At 48.2% G+C, this 21,163-nt stretch overlaps 1 protein-coding gene across 2 annotated transcripts in view; it reads left to right on the top strand.

Annotated features, from left to right (window-relative positions):
* Positions 1 to 14,940: 14,940 nt before the first annotated feature.
* ST8SIA2 (ST8 alpha-N-acetyl-neuraminide alpha-2,8-sialyltransferase 2) overlaps positions 14,941 to 21,163 on the top strand; it is a gene marked incomplete at both ends in the record, with an annotated part of 30,218 nt that continues 23,995 nt past the window's right edge. For both annotated transcript variants that reach the window (XM_082005427.1, XM_082005426.1), the window contains one exon: positions 14,941 to 15,038. In XM_082005427.1, the coding sequence (XP_081861553.1) occupies positions 14,941 to 15,038 (98 nt within the window). The remainder of the gene's footprint in view (positions 15,039 to 21,163) is intronic.

Here is a 21,163-nt window from a genome sequence, read left to right as displayed (position 1 = left end):
CTTGGAGTGCACAACCCCCCAGGCCTGCTCTGAAAAACTCATCTGCAGCTGCACATCCAGTGCTTCTCTCTTGGCTCTGCAACAAGGTCTGGTCTTGAAGGTGCCACGACAGCTGGACCCACCAGACACCAAAGACCTTGACAGTCAATAATGGTAGTTCACCTCTCTGCCATTTATTTTGTCTGGCATCCAGAGTGGTTTACTGAGTATCATTCTATTTCTGAAAGCAGGAAAGTGAATGTTGTCTGGGTCTGAGAGCCTGTATCAGGCAGATTAAGTTAAATTCAGAGCCAGAGCCCTCAGCTACAAATCCCTCACAGAAATGTCCTCAGCTGACTAGGAGATGACCTCTATGGCAGAGAGACTCCTCTGCTGCGGCACTCATCAGGACCTGCCAGCCGCACCGCTGAGGCTCAGCAGAGAGGGAGACGGCGCTCCCTTGGCCTGGTCCATCACTTGGTGCCGCAGGAGCTCCAGGTGGCCTCAAATGTCTGCAACTGTCAGAGCAAAATGGAAAATTGTTCAGCTGACACTTAACTTCTCACAGCAGCAGCACAGGAAGAGGGAGGAGAAAGAAAGAGAGAAGAGAAAGGCAGGGGAGGAAGGGTGCAATTTGCTGAAAGACCCTTTTTGAGGGAAGAAGCAAGAAGCAAAATGAGGGGGCACCCACCCACGTTTAGAACTTCTCTGCAGAAGCCTGGGTTCACATACTGCAGCAATGATCATCGTATAAATGCAAAGACATCTCTGCTATTGAGCAGCTGTTTCCTGGATTTCAAGATAGCTTGTTCCTATGGGCTAGAGAGTGACAAGCTCCTGCACAAGCGCAGCAGAAAGACATGCAAAAAGCCCTCTCCTCGGTCTCTGTCGGTCCCCTGCGAGCTTCCCAGCACTGCTAACGGGATTTGCGTCCAGCCTTCCAGCTCTGGGACGGCTCATGCTCAACGGCCAAGTCGAAAAAAGAGTTTAGAGAGACCACAATACGCTGGAAACACACTAACCTCTTCCAGATCTGCTCTTGGGAAGCTAGCACTCATCAGCACCTCACCTGCACAGAGAGGTCCTGATAACCGGCTACGGGCAGGTGAACCCCCACTGTGCTGTCTCACACCAAGGCAAGAGCCTGCTGAGTCCTGCGCTCGGTGCGCTACCTCTCGGTATGTGTGGCTTTGGGGGTCCTGGTGTCCCTGATGGAAATTCAAAATTCCCCACGACTTCTTTCCCCTTCCACTAACTTCCCAGTGTCCCAGCTCCTCTGGGATTATGCCCCGTCAGGACTAAGGGCTATTCTTGGAGCACTCTGCTTATCGCACCCAGCAACTGCAGCCTTGGCTGACAGCTCCTGCTGTTGCAAAGCACGGAGGGGTGGGCAGGAATAATTTCCCAAGCCGAGGTGGCGCGAGGAGAGCTGTGGCTCTCTCCATTCAGACGATCTAGCTCCAGAGAGCAGCAGCGGAGACACAGCAGCAAAGTAGGGAAAGAGAAGTTGGCGTTTAACGCCTCTGAAGGTGAAGTCACCGGCAGTTGAAAAATTGATGCAGCAGTGAAAAGTTGCTTGCTTCCAACTAGAAATAAGGAGAGTTTCAGGCATGTGACAAGGTGGAAGGTGTCTGTCTTAACTGTTTTGTGCCTGCTATGCATGCAAGGATGCTTTTAGTGACAAACTTGCTCTCTTTAAGACGGAACACGTTTCCAGCCCATGCTAACAGGGAACCAAATTACTGCCCAGTGGTACCGGGAGGAGGTATAAAATAAATCGGTCAAGGGAACCCTTCCTTCTAAAAGTCAAAAATAACATGGCATATAATGTAAAGGACAGAGTTCAGCATTGAAGGCTAGTGACTCATACGCAATATAAATTCAAGTGTCGTAACAGAACAATAGTGGAGCAAATTGGTGCAAAATGCAGGACCTGGCAGGTAGCAGCAGGATATTGAAGATGAAGCTCACATGGTGATTTTAACAGGTTTTGAAAGCTGCTGCCATAGCTTGTTTTTGATTGCTGTGATTTTATTTGGGTTCGTTAGAGTGTCAGATGCTCAAGCTCTCTGTGGAGGTGAGGGGTGTACCCAGCTTACGCTCATTGTACAACCAAACCAACAATAACCTAATAAATAATACCTGATAAAACCGGGGTTTAATTATGTGAAACCCCGAGCATGCTATGAACAGAGCAATCCTCCCAGGAGCAGAGGCAGCCAGAGGAAGGATGAAAGAAGATCTGCAAGAAACTAGTGTCAAAATAGCTGCTTTGCTGCCATTTCATTGAGCTCCTTAGGCATGTGTGTGCCACAGTCAACTTGGCAAATTACTCTGTACCAGACATTCAAAACAACAAAATGCCTTAAAGTGTCTGCAACAGGATTACAGGTACCTCAGAGAGAAAGCAAATGAGTGCACCTAAATAGTGGGGAGCATTTTTGGTGAAATCCAAGTGCAGTTGATCAGAAATTCCTGCGTAAGGGCTCTTCTCCTGGCTCCTAGCTCTAGGTAGGCTTGGATGCAGAGGGGGAGTATCTGTTTATTTTGCTGGAGGCATGCTCCAGGACAGAGAGGGGATGAGAGCTGCTGCCTCCAAGTCTTGGCCTTGGAAACGGCAATTCCCAGGCTTTGGTATTTGGATATAGCCTGTTATGAAGAGAAAAGTGATTAGAGAAACCTCATTAGGTCCTGCCTGTCATTAAAGCTGGATCTAATGGCAGGAGAAGATGGAGCTAAAATTACTGTGGGTCATCCTGTTGCGTGTGGGATCAGGTTTTTCTCTCCCACACCGCTCATGCAATTGGTTGAGCTTTGCACTAGCACGAAGTAGCAGCTCTGGTTTTTGCTTCATCGCAGCCAGGACGGCCAAGCGGTCCAGGCTCTGTCCGGCCCCACTGCTCGGCTTCGATGCGGGAACGTAACATTTTTATTCCATGCCACTTTACCAGGCACGCTTTCAAACCCAATTAAGCTTGCGTTATCATTGTTTTTATCACATTAAGATCTCACTTGGCTCTCAGCAGCACAGACCACAAAGTCAACACTGCATCTTTAAACAGAAACAACAGATTTTGGTTCAATTAAAAATTCATTACAATGTAAATTAGTTTGTAGGGTTTGTTCCTTCTAATGCCTATTCAGTGTGGCACTCTAATGGCTCAAAGCCTTAAGGGGAGGTTAACTCCAGGCACAGACACAAATTGCTCTCTATATACTCACCTGCTTAAGTGATTTTAGGAAAGAATTTAACCCTTTTCCCTCATCCACCTCAGGATCTCCACCTTATACCAACTGTTTGTCGTGCTCTTTCTTTGTCATGCTTTCTTAAGTCTAAAAGAACAATTGACCTTATCCTGTAGCTTTGCTTTCCCTTCTCCTTCGCAATTCTCCTACAGTTTTTTTCCCCAGTAAGACCTATCCTGAAAGCAAATTGATTCCTCCCGGACCCCGTTAAGATGTGCCAGAATAAATTTCCTGGATGTTCCCCTTCCGGCGGGTGCACAAGATATGGTGATTTAACCACATACTTATTAAATCATTTGTCGCTTCTAATGCTCTATGAAACCACGTGTGAGCATTTTTTTTTTTTTTTGTTATCGTTGTAAACTCAGTTGCTGCTGCAAGTTCATTAGGTGTCCTTAATTGCTAACAACACATTCAGAATGTATGGTAAATGCAATTTAATTGAGAACTAATTAACTTGTTATAGTTATCTCATTACATGCCAATTAAACTTTTTAACATTCCTTTTCAGTAGATAAAGGAACAGTTAAAATCCCAGGGATCAAATTCAGAGCTGGTGTAAGGGGGGCAGCTTTGCTGCCTTCATCTGTAATGTGTTTGCTGATATGGGGTTTACTTTGCCTCTTGCATTTTTGTAAGATTAAGGGAAACCAAGGGACTTCAGGTTAATTTAGTGTGTCTCTGAAGAGGCTGAGAACTTGGAAAAAAAATGCTTCTGGTGGTTTTATGTTTCATGAGAGGAACCGAAGGACAGGGGCCAGGAATTTCTGCTCTGCGCCAGAAGCAATCTATGGGTTTTGGTAAACCAACCTCCAGCTTTTCCCACATCTGTAAATTATATGGGGGAATATTTACATATATACAACACCAAATCCAGAGTCCGTGCAAAGGCATCCCTTGACTGTGGGCTTTGGATCAGCATCTTTGTGCTACATAATTTCAGGGGAATCTCTCCAAACAAACTCCAGCTGATTGCACACAAGAGAGTTCAAGGCAACGCGATTGACTGTACCTGCCCCATACCAGCTCTGTGATCAAATCACATTTGCTTAGTTTATGTTTCTCCCCTTTCTCTGCATGAAAGTGCCAAGCAAACAAAGGAAAGAAAAGTAATGGAGAAAAAAAGCAAAGCCATGTGAGTACAAAGTGCTTCCCAAAGACACAAAATAAGCAGCTGGAAAAAATTGGGAACAATATTGCCTTTAATCTCTAAGATAACCAGGTTCAGTCATCTTAGATGTTGCTAGTAACATCTGTGGATTTAAAAAAAAAATACAAAAATCAACCTGTAGCTCAGCCCTTAAGTTCACAGTGTCACTGTAATGATGGCTTCAAACCCAGAACAAAATCTTTGAAAGTGAGAAGAATTCAGGAGGCTCTTATTAAAGTGAGTGGTAACTATTCTGGCACTACTGAAGTGAAGGATAAAGTCGCTGAAGGGATTGATGATTAATTTCTGTTGTATTCGCTCACTGAAATAACTGTGAGAAACTTGGGAAATATGTGAAGGGACAAGAGGGAAGTTCAGTGGCCAGCTATGCAAGGCTTTGACCTAAGCAACTTTTCCCAGATAAAGGAGTCGCTGCCACATGGGGTGGGAAAAGAAGTCCAAGAGTGCTACTACTCTGCCCCTGATATCTCGACGCAACACAGCGAGAGCCATCTGACATGAATCGAAACAGTTTGGGTGTAAAGCAGAGTTAGCATGGACAAATATCTTTTATCAGGGTGCAGAATCTTCCCCCAGTCCAGGCGCTATTGCAGGTTCAGAATGTTGATTCTTCTACAGTGAGAGCAAACCATGCTCTGCTAGAGCAAGGATAGAAGAGGAGGCCCAAGGGAGACCTTACAGCAGCCTTGCAGTGCATGAAGGGGGTCTACAAGAAAGCTGGAGAGGGACTTTTTACAAGGGCATGTAGTGATAGACAAGGGGTAATTGTTTTAAAGTGAAGGAGGGTAAGTTTAGATTAGATATAAGGAAGAAGTTCTTCACTAGGAGGGTGGTGAGACAGTGGAACAGGTTGCCCAAACAAGTTGTGGATGCCCCATCCCTGGAAGTGTTCAAGGCCAAGCTGGATGGGGCTTTCAGCAACCTGATCTAGTGGAAGGTGTCCCTGCCCATGGCAGGAGGGTTGGAACTACATGATCTTTAATGTCCCTTCCAGCCCAAACCATTTTATGATTTTATATTAAAAAGTGTCAGGAAAAGGAAAATTAAGCTAGAGCAGGGAGGCAGAGTGAGTTTTTTGCGTCCTTCAAAGTAAAGCAAAGGAGTTCCTGTGAAGGTGAGCCTTAATATTAATTACAGGGAAGAAAAGTGTTAATACAACACCCATCTCGTGGCTTTTCCATTACGGTCTATAATACAACCAAAGCAGCTGAAGAGGCTTTTCTCACAGAATTTTCTAACCAACCTTGTAAAACCAAGAGGGCAAAACTCTTCTGGAGACCTTTCATGTTCTTTGTTTGCTGAATCCTAACATTTACATGCATCTTCCATAACCATTGTCATTTAAATAGATAGTGCTCCTCGAGTGGAAAGGGTGGGTGTGATGTAGTGTTATGGAGGTTACTAGTACATACCAGAAGCCTCAAGAACTCTTCAGCATTTCTATCCAGGGTGTGCTAAGATGGCAATACTTGCATGGTGAATGTGTTTTTACTGTGTGTTTTTATGATGTTTTCATTATGTGCTTTTATGATGTGGTTATAAGCTGCTAGAACGGAAACAGGAGTGATAAAGCTTGATTGATTATTATATTCCCATATATAAATGGAGATTATTTTGTTCCACTAGGCATCTATGAACAAGAGACAAGTTTGATTGGGATGCAAGTCCAAGCATTAAGTCCACGCCTGGAGTAATTAAATCCAGCTCCTCAAGTCAAGTTAATGCTTCTTCAAGTCATCAGATCCTCAGCTTTGCACAGCTGGTGCATGGAATACATGGTGCCCTGTGTCCCCACAGATCTCCAGGAGCCTCAGGCCACCAGGGTTACCTGCTTCTGAAATCCCCAAGGCTGAACCAGAAGCTAAATTCAGAAATGCAATGGCGTGGCCCAGGCTTTTGTTAAAGATTCTGTTTCCGATGAGGTCAAATTTAGACAACAGAGTCAAGAGCTCTAAAGGGAGACTGTGTCCTCATTTAGGGCTTAATATTTTGTGATGCGAAAGGTCTGACGAATACTCTGTGTTCCCCCTTGCTCTCCCCACGGCTGGGTGCAGTCCCCTGCTATGCTTCTGCAGGTCCCACTTGCGGCTGCACCATCCTGGTGAAATCCAGGGTTTGCTCCAGGTGGGAGCGAAGGTGAACCACTTTGATGACATCTATTTGTGGTGGCCACGGTAATGGGCTCTTCACCAGGGGCTGCAGGGACTCAGCATCTCGCAGAATCAGGCCTTTCAGTGAGTTCAGAGTTAATCTTTGTGCCGTTCCCTCATGCAGTACGTTCATAAACGTTCCCATCTGCCAGTGCAGGTATGTGTCAGGCCGGGGAACATTGCAACTGGTTTCAGCTGACACAGGTTCTGCCTTTTCATGTGCTGTATCGGAGGTCTATTCTCTGCAACGCGCCTCTCATTGTGCACCTACCCTGGAGACAGCAGCTCGCCCTGAAATACATCTCCTTGGCACCTCGGTGCGCACGGAGCCTTTTCCCTTACAGACCCGAGATGGTTATCAGTATCCAAAATTCCCTGCGGAGGCCCTTGAACTGGCCAGACCAGGGGGAAAGCGTGGTGAGGTGTGTGCTGGGAGAGGAAACACCCTGGCTTTCAAGGAAGCAAACCCAAGAATCTTCCTGTAATTTATTTATAGAAAGAAGCAAGGGAAATCTTTCTTGTTCCTCCAAATAAAACTCCCTCACTCCTTGATTTTAATCATGCAATAACCTCACAAGGAGTGGAAGCCTTTCCTCATCCCCTGTAGATTTTGTGCCATGTATCGTCGCTTGCTAAATATATGCCGGCGTACCACTTACTGCAGCATGCAGGCTCCTGATCTTTGCATGGCTTCTTCCCCTCTAGGAATGCCATAAATAAATCAGTAGGTCAGGAAGTCTGTTACATGCCTGTGGTCTCCCCCCCCCCCATGCTGGCTCCTCTTCTCTCTCCTTACTCCTTCTACATTTGTACAGAGCACTTAAATCTGCCAGGAGTGTTCCGTGCAGTCTCCCCCTTCTGCTGGTATCTCGCTGTGCGAGGTGCAAGCCGGCAGCAGATCAATCATTCATATTCCTCACCACAGAGGACACTAATGATCTAAGAAGAGAACAAAAAATCACATTTAGGCACAAGCTGCACTGACATTTTCCTTCCCAAGGAACGTGCTTGCTGGACTGACAAATCAGGTTTCCAAAGAGGTGGGTTTTCAAGTGTGTGGTGCTGCACAACCGGGGTCACGTATTCCAAAACTTCAATTTAGGATCCCCTAAATTAATAATTTAGTATGAAATTGAAAATATCCTGTCCCAGCTACTCCTACTGTGATTGGGGAGTTTGCAATGCCCTAAGAGCTTTTGGGATCAAATGTAGGCGATTTTTTCTCGGTGTTGGCCACGAAGAGGCGAGCTCTAGGTGAAGTTCTGTGCTTGCACCTGCAGGAGGGGCTAACCTGGTGGCCATGCTCTCCCTCCAGCTTCTGGCTAGAGTTCTTTGGAGGAAAACCCTCTGTCCTACTTTACTCTTTCAAAATTCCCTTTATTCTGAAGCCAAAGTAATTCACTCAGCAGCTCTGTCCACCACAAAGGACACAAAGGATGAGAAATATTAGTATAAAAGGAGAAAAAAGCATCTATTATTGATGGAGGGCAAAACGACAGTCACTGTAGACAGAAATCAAGTGCCTTTCTAGAGCTGAAATGAGGTCTTGCATTAAGGCCTTTTGCACAGCAGTTTTTTTAGCTGTTAGCAAGAGGTGGAGAGAAGAATAAGTTACATTCTTTACATCGCCCCTTAAGATTTTGTCTTTTTGGCTAAATGGAACATATTGCTGAATCTCATGTTTTCCTTTTTGCAAAGGACCATGTGTGCATGCAATTTTATTTTTCTTTTTTTGGTTGTTTTAATTGCTGTTGTAATCTGCACATTTTGCAAAGATTTAGATCAAAATTTTCCCAAGGACCGTAAGAAGGCCAGGAAAACCAAGACAGCCTTCTGGCAGCTTTTCCCAGGTGTGTTCATCACTAAGGTGATAGATATTCTAAGTGGTTAGCAGCACTGTCTTGGGTGGCCCCAAAGGAGGGTCATAAAGATCTCCTCCTCTTTATCTATTCTCGTGTCATCTTCTCCACCCTTGCCATCCCTCTTTTTCACTCTGACTTCTCATAGGCAGGAACAGTCGGCTATCTCAAGTTCACCTTACAAGAAACCCCCTCCCATACTTTGCTGTGCCCATACACAGCTTATTTCTTCATCCCACAGGTGGGATTGTTTATCCAAACTAGGTAGATTTACCTCACTGACACGGTTGTGGAGGGTAATTGGGTTTCTGTCAAGTATAGGACAAGATTAATCAAACCTGCCAACTTCAAACAGGCCAAAACTAGAGTCAGATAGAGACCTGTGCGTTAAGGGCCACGAAAGGCAGGCAGGAATGCTGCGACGAAGGTGTGCTGCAGAAACAAACCGAAAAGAAATGCCACGTCTTAGCTGCTTTGAACTGAGATAAGAGGCAAAATTCAAAACCTCGGTCTCGGTTTGGCATCTGAAACCTATATCTGTTTATCAGACACTTAATATCTACCTTTATAAGTGAGAAATACTTACCGGTTTGGAATTGTCTCTGGGGATTGAGTTGTTGAATTCAAATAATTGCTGGTTGTATGCAAGAAATGTGCATGCTTCATACGTAACCGAGCAGACGTGCACGCTCTGAGTCACTGGAAATACGGCCTGGCTCAGTTCGTTATTTCTCTATGGGGTGGGAAGAGCGAGGGCGAAGCGTGGGGGTTAGGGCAGGGAGACAGCAGGTAACTTGTGCCTCTTCTGTGTCAGGACTATCAGCGAAGGGCTGCTTTGCTCCCCTGATGACCGTGCAAGGTACATGTTGCTCGTGCAGGTTTGCAGGCAAGGATGGGCAGCTTGCACCAGCCCGGGGTGCCGACACCGGCAATGACCTTCAGGCACTCACTCCTCCTGGCTGCGGAGGGGGTTTCGCACAGGTTGATGGAAACGCAGCAATCCACGCGCTTCGAAGTCGAAACATCTTTCAGCCCTTTTTTTCTCCTGCCTTCTGCTTTAGGCGCTGCGATGGCCTTCAGTATATCAAGGATGAGCAAAACATGCCCAGGTTTGAGCCCACCCCCCAAAAAAGGCTGTCCCCCCCGTTGTGTGTGTACATACACCTGTGTGCACACAGCACTGCCACCCAGTGGTTTGCTAACCAAAAAGGTGGGGGAATGCAAACTGGTTTAGGGGTGATTTTTTTTCCCCAAAAGCCATTACGACAATATAAAAACTTCCTACAAGCACGTACTCAGCTCTGCCTTCCCGGCCCGGAGGCGCCCGGCTCGGCACGCGCACACGGCCGGGCTGGAGAAGCGTGCCCGCTCCGCAGCGCAAATATCAATACCTCAGCGTCGGGTTCAGATAACAGCCACTTTGCGATTGTCACACATATTCTACCTTTTCCCCTTTTTCTACCTTTTCCCTTTTTTTGTGTGTGCCCGTGGTTAATTGTGAGGGGGAGGATGGCAGACCTTATCTCTTGCGACTAGTGGCGGCAAAACTGAAAAATTGTTCTCATTATCAGGTGGAAGGCTTTTCACATGCAAATTATCAATATCATTGTGAATGTGGCATTTTTATTAATCCAAGCCAGCTTATCTGACCACAAAGAAAGAAGGATCACTCTTGTTTTATATCAAACATTTTGCTCTGACAATGGCAAGTCGCATTTGATGAAATGTTGTGTGGATCACACCATTTTTGCAATTTTCTCCAAGCAAGAAAGAAATAGAACGGACTAATGGATGGGGTTGAGTTTCGGGATTTTGGGGTGGGGTTTGGGTGTTGTTGGGTTTTTTTGCTTTTGATCTTTTTCTCTTTAGGATACATCATCTAAACACCAGTCAAATGATGCCACTTTGTGTCAGCGTTTTAACTCTTCTTCAACATCAAAGAAACTGATCTGGTTTTATAGATGTGAGTGTTTTTGTCTCTCTATTGTGTGCACTTCCCCTTCAGACACTGGGAAAATAAGGTCATGTTCCCATCCTTTTCTGTTGATTTCACTTTCTTAAATTCCTAATAGGGCTTGAAATTAATACAGTTTAATTTTCTTCTCCCTTTCTTGCGAACCACCAAAGCTTTCTTGTTGCTGCTACACCACTCTGGGTATAAGGAAGATGACAGAAGTCCTCTTTCCAATGGCAAAAATCCCTGAGAAGATAAAATCGTGAGGGTTTTGGCTCTTCCTCCAAGGAAAAAAAGGCTCTCCTGTCCAGCCTAAGACATGAGGAGCAGGGATGCTTCTCCACTCAGTTCAACAGGGGATGGACCTTAGAAAGTTACAGACCCTTCTGATGTGGCTAAGTTCAGATTCACCAACATTAGAACGCTTCTAAATGCCTCTGCTAGGGCTGTATCTCAGTGCTGTCTGCTTCTTCAAAGCAAACCATGTTCCTATCACCCTGCCTATAACAAGCATTAATTTGTCCAGCATGTGAGAGTCCTTTAGTAAGACTCACAACTCCTCCAGGAGGCAGGTGAATGCACTTTAGTAGTGGACCTAGCTGCTTTGGGATCCAGCTGGAAAGCATTTACCTGAGAGCAAATAAAGCCAGGTGAGGGGCCTGACAGCTCTGGAAGCTGCTTGATTATTGCCAGTATTTTTCCAGCCATAAGCAAAGATGCTGGGGTGGTATTCTCCTTGCACTGACACCAGCAAGAGCATCCAGGAGAAGATGGAGGGCATCAAACCTACTGAATCAGCATCCTCCTTCCTGCTAATGAACTTACTAGGAAGGAAAAGACACTTCATGCCCCTTGGGAGCTGCCTGATTTTGGGGGCAGGTACTGAGGGTTTCACTGGAGAAAGCACCTACAGGCAGGTTTGTTGTCAATAATGAGGCAATGAGACATTGCGACCCTGGTTAATACAGGCTCCCATTTTTCATGCCCGTTCATTGCGTCAGAGTACTGTTTAGCTGTGTAAAATGGGCTGTAAACTTTGTTCATTTTGGCTGACAGATAAGACAAAGCTTATGTGTATTTTACAGCATTATGAATTTGATGGAGAAAGGTCCTCTGAGACCTCTTGTTGCGCCAGGTCTTATTCGTCATAGCATGGAAAAGACCTTGTGGTTCATCTTCTCTGTCCCTTCTTTGCTTGTTCAGGAGCCACTACCTTTCTCAATGATGCTTCCCATATAGATTAAAATCATTTTAAATATTAAATATAAAATATTTATTATTATATTTATATTATTAAATATAAAATACATTTAAATACGTATTATTGCTGCACACTTTCATACCCACATCTTAAATTCATCGCCTCTCTGCCAGTTGTTTGTAAATGTCCCTGGGTGTTTAACTCTTATTCCCTGAATCCTCTGAGCTATTGTTGGTGAATATGGCTATTACATACTCCTGATATTTCTCAAAGGTCAAAAGAAAATGTAAACATGCCATTTCTTTTCTCTTCTCCCTTCAAAGAACCAAAATGCAATATTGTTCTGGTGCAGTTACTTTTGCTGTTATGCTAAGATTTTTTTTTTTTCAGTACACCATATTGTATTTACTGCAAATGTTCTGGATACAGAATTATTTCCTCAAATTATTAGGAACTAGAAGATATAATAGCCTCTTATTCTGTTTCAGAACATATTACTCTACCACAACAGTTTATTTGTGACAGTTTGCTCTCATCTTCCTGCAACCCATCTTACAAATGAGACATAAAATTGAGGCTCTGGATCCTTATGGACCCGATCCTGCAACGTTTATGCACCTGTTCAAGCTGAATCATGTGAGGATTCTTAGCGAATGGAATGTGCAGAATGACAACACTTGAGGAACTACAGCGATTGCTCCAAAGCAGTTTGCAGTTCTTCAGGACAAAAAGCAACATGAAACTAGGGTGCGTTATCTCTTCTTCCCCCAAATCTGGCCAGAATGCTGTGAAGGATGGACTCCGAGTGAATACAGAGTAAAATGTTTTCTCCTGCAGTCAGCACCTATTGCATTCATTTCTTCCCATCGCCATGGTAAGACTCCTGATGGTGCAGAATTTAGCCCTCAGCAATGCAACAAGATCTCCAGGTTTTCATCACAGAGTCACACTTGGTGTTGTTACACAGCCTCGTTAATTGATTACAAAATAATTCAGCAAGCTGCACAGTTCCTGCATCTTCTATATAGCTTACTGCCTCCTCATTCAAAACCAGCAAAATTCAAGGTCCTGGTCCCTGTGTTTGAAGCCTGAGCAGCTGAGGAGTGACCTTTCTTTCCGACCTACATCTTTCATAGGAATAAAGCAACAGATGACACCCAGTACAGGATTCACGGAGCTCTTTGTGCAAGGCCTGAGCTATGGAGCTCTCCAATGGAGGGCATCAAGCTTAACTCTCAGCTCACCCTGCAAGGAGGGGTTTTTTCAGTTCAGTTAACAGCAGCATTTCCATTCACTTACGCAGGAGCAGAGTCAAATCCCAGCATGTCTCTTACCACAAGCTACTCCTCAGCAGAAGGAACATCTCAGCAGATAGGATGTCCCTGCCCCTGTGAGAGCCCTCTTCCAGGCAAACTGATTCCCACCCTGCACTGAACGATCCCCCCACTTATTGCTCAGCCTCCGTCGAGATTTCTGTTCTTGCACATCGCCACCGTGGTTGGCAACTGCAACGGAAAGATCAGACAAAAGTAGCTGAAACACCACCTGGGATGGAGCTGAAAAAGATGCAGGAGCAGATATGTCCATCTGTATTCTCAAGGATGTGTAAGAAGGGAGACCAGCTGCGGTGCGGTGCTCCCGAATCACAGGGGACTGGTGCTCTGCCCTGCTGCATCTCTGGAAACCCCGATGTGAGTCCCTGCACCAGCAAGGTCACCTCAGCCTGTTTCCTCATTCTCAGGGCAGTCACACCGCTGTGAAACTCCAGAATAGGGTGAGCAAAAGGAGTCTGAGAAGAATAAAACAGAAGGAAAATGAGGCTTTTCTCAGATTTATGCGGAAGGTAAATTATGAGGCTACTTACACCACCTAAAATCACTTTCTCCCCAGGGGCCTGAACACGCTCTATTATAAAAGCTGTATACTGGACTGTAAATTTGCCATATATACTACAGTGTAATTGTACCAGACTCACCTATGTTGTATTTTTTACCTATAAATGTAACAGTGATTTGTTTGTCTCTTTCTACAAGAGTTTTAGAATCCCCGGGAAAGCATATTGGCCCGTAACACACTCCTTCCACCATTTAATCCAGATAAAGAGAAAAGTCTTCTGCTGAGTATGCCTTCCTGTACACAATACCGGTGCTATGCATCCTTGTACGTATGGACACGCTTACCCCGGTGCAAAGCACCTTGGCGTCCTCAGTAGGAATCACACAACATTGACAGCGTATCATGCCCTGAGCATCATACTTTTATACTGATGCAAAAAACCGTGCACAGAAGGGAAAATGGCAGCTTTCCAAGTGGCCCCTGTTAATAGCTCTGTTTTGCTTAATGGTGCCTCCCATTCAGACTAAAGATGCTGTTTTAAATATGTAAGCAATTAGTATCTCTCGCTCTCAACACATCTGTGCTTCTCCTATCTATGTGCTGCATTATAAATCCACTGTGTCCCTCTCCAGCTCGGTGGTGCATATATCACCAGATATTCTGATTTTCAGCAACTTTCTGATCCAAAAGAATTATGCTGGGATTTGGAGATGCTCTGCCAGGCCGGTCTCTCCTCTGCAGGGCTGGCGCTGGACTAACAGATAACGGGGATGAAGGGAAAGGGCCTCTTGGTCTTGTTTTGGCCATTCTTTGGTCCAGCCAGTGTCTTTTTCCTCCCTCCCAACTTTCATACGCTTTCACCTCCCTTTCTGGATAGAAACCGCAGCTTTTTCTCTCCGTAACAAAACCTAAGGGTATGCCTGTAGGCCGCAGGAGGCTGCTGGCAGGGGCTGCGAGCGTGGCAGAGGCGCAGCGAGCGCCTCCGAAGCTGAGCCCCTCGTGTGGTTTGCGCTTAACAAATTCTGTCAGTCCAACACCAGCGAGATGTAAAGAGTCGTGGCAGGACCGGTGTGGTTACGACGGCCAGTATTTATGGTAACGCAAAGGATTATCGCTGCCAGAATGGGCATTAACGGTAACAGAGATGGGTGTGATCCGTTACTCACCGCCTTTGCTTACAAAGCGCTTTTCGCCCCGAAAGAGCCGCTTTACCGCACCCACGTTGCCAGCGCGGAGAGGCGCAAGCGGCGACACCGAGCAAAGCTCGGCGGGCGCCTCCCCCGGCGGGGCGCGGCGCTGCCTCCCGCCCCGGGACGCGCCGCAGTCGCCGCCCGCCGCTGCCGGGACGCGCCGCAAACTTCGCCGGCGGGGGCAGAGCCCGCCCCCCGCTCCCCCCCCGCGCCGGGCGGGGCGGGACGGGCGCTCCGCGGGCGCCGAGGGGCGGGGCGGCCCCGCCGGGCGGCGGCGGTGGAGGCGCCGGGACGCGGTGCCGCGCTCCGCACCCCGCGGAGCGGTGCGGTGCGGCCCGGTCCAGCCCGGGAGCCATGCCGCTGCCGTGCCGGGGCTGGACGCTGGCGTTGCTCACGCTGCTTGTCGGTTTTCTCATCTTCGCCGATATCTCCGAGATCGAGGAGGAGAGCGGGTAAATACCCCCTTCCTTGCCGCGGAGGGGCGCGGAGGGTAGGGGTGCTGGAGGCGGCGGCGAACGGCGGCGGCGAAGGAGGAGGAGGAAGAAGAAGAAGAAGGGGGGGGGGGGCAGCCCGGACAGTTTCTTTGTCTCTGGCTCTCCCGGTTTCTTGCCGCGCCGAAGTGGGAAGGGAGCTCGCTCCGCTCCCGCGCAGCGCCGCGGAGCCGGCGGCAGCCCCGGGCGGGACCGCCCCGCCGCCGGGCAGGCCGGGGCACGGGGCCGGGAGGCAGCCACGCCGGCCCGGGCACGGGTGCAGGAGCTGGTACCGCTCCCGTTCGAGCCGCTGAGATGCCGGTCCGGGTGGGGATGCTCAGTCAGGTACAGGTCCGGATAGGGATGCTGGAGCGGGTACCAGTCTGGGTGGGGATGCTGGAGCAGATACTGGCCTGGAGAGAGAGGTTTGGGCGCGGGCAGTGCTCAGGTGTAGATGGACTGGCGGAGCAGGTCCCCAGGCGGGATACCGGTGCAGGCAGTCTGCTGGCCGGGGATGGTGGGGCAAGTTGCAGCCCTGGGTGCTTGGATGCCGGTGCCGGTCAGGATGGGTGTGGCGGAGGGGGCTCCAGCTCGTGGGGACGATGGATAAGGGACTAGTCTGCAGGATGCTGGAGCAGGACCGGTGCACAGGGTGGGAGAGCTTGAGCAGGGACCAGCTGGGTGAGGGTGATGGAGCAGGGTGGGAGAGCTCAACGCACTTGTCTGTCCCCCCCCCAGGCTGTGTCAGGGGCTCTGTGATCACCCCTTCCTGGGCACCACCAGGTGCCCTGTGCGTGGCAGGGGCTAAAGCAGCCCCTAAGTCTGAGGAGAGCAGCAACACTATGCCCACTCCATAAACCCCATCTCTGAGGGCTGCCTGGAAACTTAGGGGATGAGAGAAACAAATGCGGAGAGGAGGGTTTGCATTGAGGGACTCACTACAGCAGTGTGGGAAAACAAATCGAGTAATTCTAGTAATGTGGGGTGCACTCGTAGCACCCAAACGGCACAGGGTCTTTCTGTTTGGGACCGGGTGGCATTGCCCACTGTGTTACATCAAAACAAATACCTGGTACTTGAGTTTGAAACTATAAATGAAATGCAGTGATGTTTGTCATTGTTTCATTGTTATGTTATACTGGGTGCCACGGGCAAGAAGTGCTTAAAGGTCAGTAGCCTCGTTCAAAAGCATCCAGCACCGGGCTGTAGGTTACTAGGCTAGATGGATTGTTGCTCTGCAATGAGCTGGCACTATCTATATGATAATAAAGGAAATTAAAAAAATTCTGAAGCACCTTCCCCATCGGACAGGCGGCTCCGATCCCATTGCTTTCCTCCCATTGTCTTTTCTGGCATCGGTTCTTTCTTCTGTCTCTTCATCTATCTGCTAGATCTGTCCGCTAGAACTTGCTGTGCCCTTATTGAAAATCTATTCTGTTTTGTTACTTACTTGTCCTGTTTTTCACCCTGGTTCATTAGGGATTCCCAGTGTTGTGGTTTTTTTCTCCTCTCTTTTCTGTACATTGTATGGAAATTGAATGTTTGCTGGCTGCTTATCTCCAAACCCTGGCATCTGAGTTTGTTGCTGTAGTTCCTCCAAGGAAGTACTGCCAAGCAGCGCAGCGGCAGAGATGGCAACGGGGTCAGATGAGTTCTGTAGAAATAGCGAGCAGCTTGTTTCATACAGCATTTCAGGAACTGTAGTGCACAAGGTAACTAGCAAAGGAGAGGAGTACCCGACGCCCCAGGGGGTGAAGGAAGGGTCCTGAAATCCAGTGCCCTCTGATACATGTTAATCCCAGACTGGTTTTTCATAGATAAGCTCCCACATCAGCTGTCCTTCTGATACAGAGATGCACAGAGCAAAGGTTGGGACCCTGCTATATTAAGAAGTAATCATGAAGTAGGGCAAAGTCACCCTTTCTCTTGCTTTGGCCTCTCCCACCCACTTCTTTTCCCCATTGCATCTCTGAAGTGGTTTGGGTTTGACGAGCTCCTTTACGCCAAACACAACAAGGGGCCAAACACTGTTCATCTTACACCCTAAGCTCTTAGCACAGGAGCCTGGCACAAAGAGCACTTCAACCCCCTGTGCTGCCGTGGTACCAGTGGTGGTCAACGCGATGCTCTGACCTGGCTGAAGTATATTGCTGGGGAGATGCGGGAGAGCTGAGTGCCTGATCTGCAACAGGTCCGGGGATGATAAAGGGTTTTCAATTTCGAGGTCCATGTGATAGCAGCATCTTTTGCAAACAGGTCCTGTAGGTAAAGGGGACTGTGTGACAGCAAAAGTGCACAACAGTGTAGAGAAAGAGACCTTTCCAAAGTTTTCCGGGAGCGCTCTGTGTGTCCAGGAGGGAACAACTTCTCCCTGTGAGAGGTTTGGGAGGTCCCACGTTTTTGTGCAGCTCTTCCCCAGGTCAGGAATATTTGACTGATGGATCGTGTGGCTCAGGATCCTCCTCCATACCCACAGACACCACCTTTGCTTTAGTCCACGCAGCCCCAGCGTTAACGAAAGTGAAGAGCCGGCCAGGTGTCCCCTAGCAGGCTCACGGCACCGAGGGGGGCTGGGAAAGTCAGGCACATGCAACTCTTTTCTTCTTTTTCCTTGGCATCAAAACACTCTCTAATTATTGTGAGGAGCGAACAGCTTGCCCACTTTTACACATACCCTGCCCCCTGCCTGTGATTTGGATTGTCTTTGGGAGAATATGCCTCATACAGATGGGAGCAGGGGTGAACATATTTCTCTCACCTACAAATACTGAGAAATCTCAGAAAGAAAGAACAAAATTGTTCATTAGGTACAAAGTAAGAGTATAATTTTACTGGCAAAAGGGAAAAAAAAAAATCATGCTGTTTCCTTGGACAATAAGTTCCCAGCATCGCAGGTGAAGGGAGGTGGGAGCGGAGGGTGGCTGGAGCTGCTCTGCCTGCCAGATGATTCTGAGGAAGATGTTTGCTCCTTAAGCAGTCCCATCTTGCTCCTCCAGATATTATTATACCACCTCCTGCAAATGGGAGATGCTGAAACAAAGAGGTGTCAGGGCAAGGATGAAAATTCAGCAGTTTCTTGCTCCTCATGCTGTGTCATTCTCATTAGTCTGTTCCTCTCGCCCTGCAGCCACCCCTGCACGTGGGTTTTCATCCCGCTATATCCCTGTCATTATAGATACGTATCACCTATACACGCATCGCTTGAATTGCATGCTTGGCGGTGCTGCGGGATGTCAGCGGGCGGGCGGCACGCTCGTCCCGCTCGCCTTGGCTCGCTCCTCGCGCTTGTCGGCGTGTGCTGCCGCGGTGAAGTATTAACATTGCGAATGGTCTTGGCACTTTGTTCCCGAACAGCCACCTGGTTCCGGGCTGCTGAACTTTTCCTGCAGCCCAGTGGCGTCTACATTTCCCTCCGTCGCTCCGTCTCCGGCTCTTTGTTTCCCTGGAAGGAAACAAAAGACACATTCACATCTGTCTTGGGGAACACTAATGCAATCGCAGCCATTTCTTCATCCACCCCGGGATAGGGGAGCGGGCCGGACCTCTCGCCGCGGCGGAAGACAAAGGACTCTGCATCGAGTGGAATAATTATTGCCGGTGACAGAGGAGGAAAATTCTGCTCCTTGGTGGCAGTTTAAAGGGACCCTTTGTTATTATGCGTCTGCTGTAGCAGTTCTGCAGGGGTCCGGCTGTGTCCTGATTGTCTGTAGAGGGAGCTGGTGACCCGCTGCCACCAGGTGACTTCTCAAATTAGCGTGTGAGCCATCTTAGGGAGCACTTGACACCTGGTAATGGGTTGGACTTAATACCAGTCAACCTTTTCTCTGCTAGTCCAGACCGCATGCCTTTCTATCCTGATTACAAGAGGAATTATATTCTGCTCTTTTTAAGTGATGAATTGGAGTATCTAATATTGCTGGCTTGCCTAGAAGCTTGTCAGTAAATTGCCACTTTTGCCTCATGTGCCCTTTTCTAATGCCTGCCTTGCAAAGGCTTAGGAATGCCACAAAGAGATTTTGTGTCCTTTATGGTGGCTGATGTGCTTGCTCTGAGTGGTCTGCAGTGTGCTGTAGACATAACGCTTCTTGTCAAGGTTGGTCCATGGAGTATAAATGTCCTGCTTAGGTCTTTTAGACTGTGATTTACTGCACTTGACCCAGAGTCAGTCTAAGACTTGCTCTCCACCAGGAAGTTTTGTTGAAAAAAGTGTTATGTTCTACCAAAATACATTTTGTGCCCTCACACAGCGGGTGCACGTGAGCCAGCAATTACTCACGTTGGTCTGGAGGAGTAATACCTCTCTGCAGGACAGAAGCCCACAGGCACCCTGTTCATGGAAATGGAGCCAACGGAGAGACCTTTGTACTTGTTGGGTATGGCAGGGCTCTAGCAAAAGACCCATGACGCATTGGGCTGGAAAATAAAAGCAATCTTGGAGCCCTAATTTGAGTAAGAAAATATTCGGTGTAGGCTTTGAGTGCAACTCTTCTGAGGATAACTTGAGTTCAAGCAGCCAATTTCAGGTTGGCAGCAGAGCTCCCCTTCTTCCCAGTAAAGCACTCCTTCATCTCCATCTTCACCCTCCAGCAGGGGTGGCTGCCACAAAGACGTATCTAAAACCCCTGTGCTCCTGCCTAGAGCAAGCTGAAGGAGGTGAATCTCCGTAGCATGTTTCCGTGAGCTCCAAGGGGATGTCAGGAGCAGGGAAGCGGTGTCTGGCAGGAGGGCTGGGAGCAGCAGGATCGAAAGAACTAGCAGACCCCCGAGCAGTCCAGCGGAACAAAAAGAAAACCCAGTGCCATGAACGTAACAGGTGCCTCTAAGGGCTTTCCAGTACAGTTGGTGTAAAGTTACTTTTTCGTCCAGTCCTTCTTGTCAACAGCTCGCAAGACCCCCAAGGAGGGAATTTCTAAGCTTGCCTGTGAGGACGGCAGTGGCTGTGGCAGGAGGATGCACTTCATCAGCCAGCGGTTCTTGGGTGCAGAGTTGCCAAAGCCATGGCCAGTCCCACCCCCAGCGACCAGAGCAATGAAGAGAGCAAAGCAGCTCCCACAAGTGCTCCGAGTTTCCCCTTTTCCCAGGCGAGCTTTTTGTTTCCCACCTCTAACCCCGCAAATGCACTATTCCAGTCTGGAAGGCAAAGAAAACCTTTTTCTCCCTGCAGAGAACAAGGAGTTGCAAATGTTGGTTCATTTAGCGAAGGCTTGTTGAGCAGCTAACGGTGAGGTTAAGTGACTCAGCCGCCAGCAGTACGGTGCCCGCTCCCCCGTGCTACTGCCGTACTCGGGAGCGGAGAGCGAAGCCCTGGGTCCGTGGCCAGCAGTGACACGGCAGATCCCTCCCGGCCTCTCCCAGACATGGACAGAGGGTTCGGTTTTCTCCTGTATTCTCTGCAGCAACCATGGTTATTCTGCTCAAACATCTGTTCGTTGGTGCCTACCTGTGTGCCAGATGTGCTTTTGATCTTCCAGGAAAGCATTTAACAGGAGCTCCTTTATCTTTCCTTGGGCTTTCAGGCTACAGGTATTTTATTTTTTCATCCCTGAGACCAGCACTACTTAAATACATCTACGGGCACAGTTGCTATAAAAACCTGTTGTTCCAAAGACAGACTTCCTCTTACTGCCTCCATCATTTGTTTTCCCTGGGCCTGGGTCATCCTCAGCAGCAAGAAATAAGCCCAAACTACAATATTAGACAATAATTATTTTACCATTTCTCTGGTTTCTGTCACCAGTTGCCTCTGGAAACAAGGGAGTTGTCTGGCGCAGTAAATTCCCTGTGGGAGCAGAGTTTCAGGTGTCCTTCAGCAAACACCACGGCAGAACAGGCTGGTGTCAGCAGCTCTGCCCCTTGCAACGCAATAGAAAAAAGAAAACAAAGAAAAAAGCATCTTTACATCTCCTTTTTTCTTTTGTTCCCACAGTAAATCTAAACAACTCCTGTCTTGGCTGAGCAGGAGCCTTGATAGTGGTGGTGGCCTTGGGCGATGCGTCCTCAGCAGCAGCGCTGGCTCCGATCGGGAAGCGAAAGGGCTGATCCAGGGAGACGGGCACGGTGCTGCCAAAACCCCCCGGCGTGCGGGGCGGGAGGGCGGGCCAGGAGCA

This window comes from Phaethon aethereus (assembly GCF_964289735.1).
Source record: "Phaethon aethereus genome assembly, chromosome: 12".
Lineage (NCBI taxonomy): Eukaryota > Metazoa > Chordata > Aves > Phaethontiformes > Phaethontidae > Phaethon > Phaethon aethereus.
Note: the sequence above shows the minus strand (reverse complement) of the source record. Positions and strands in the feature narration are given on the sequence as shown.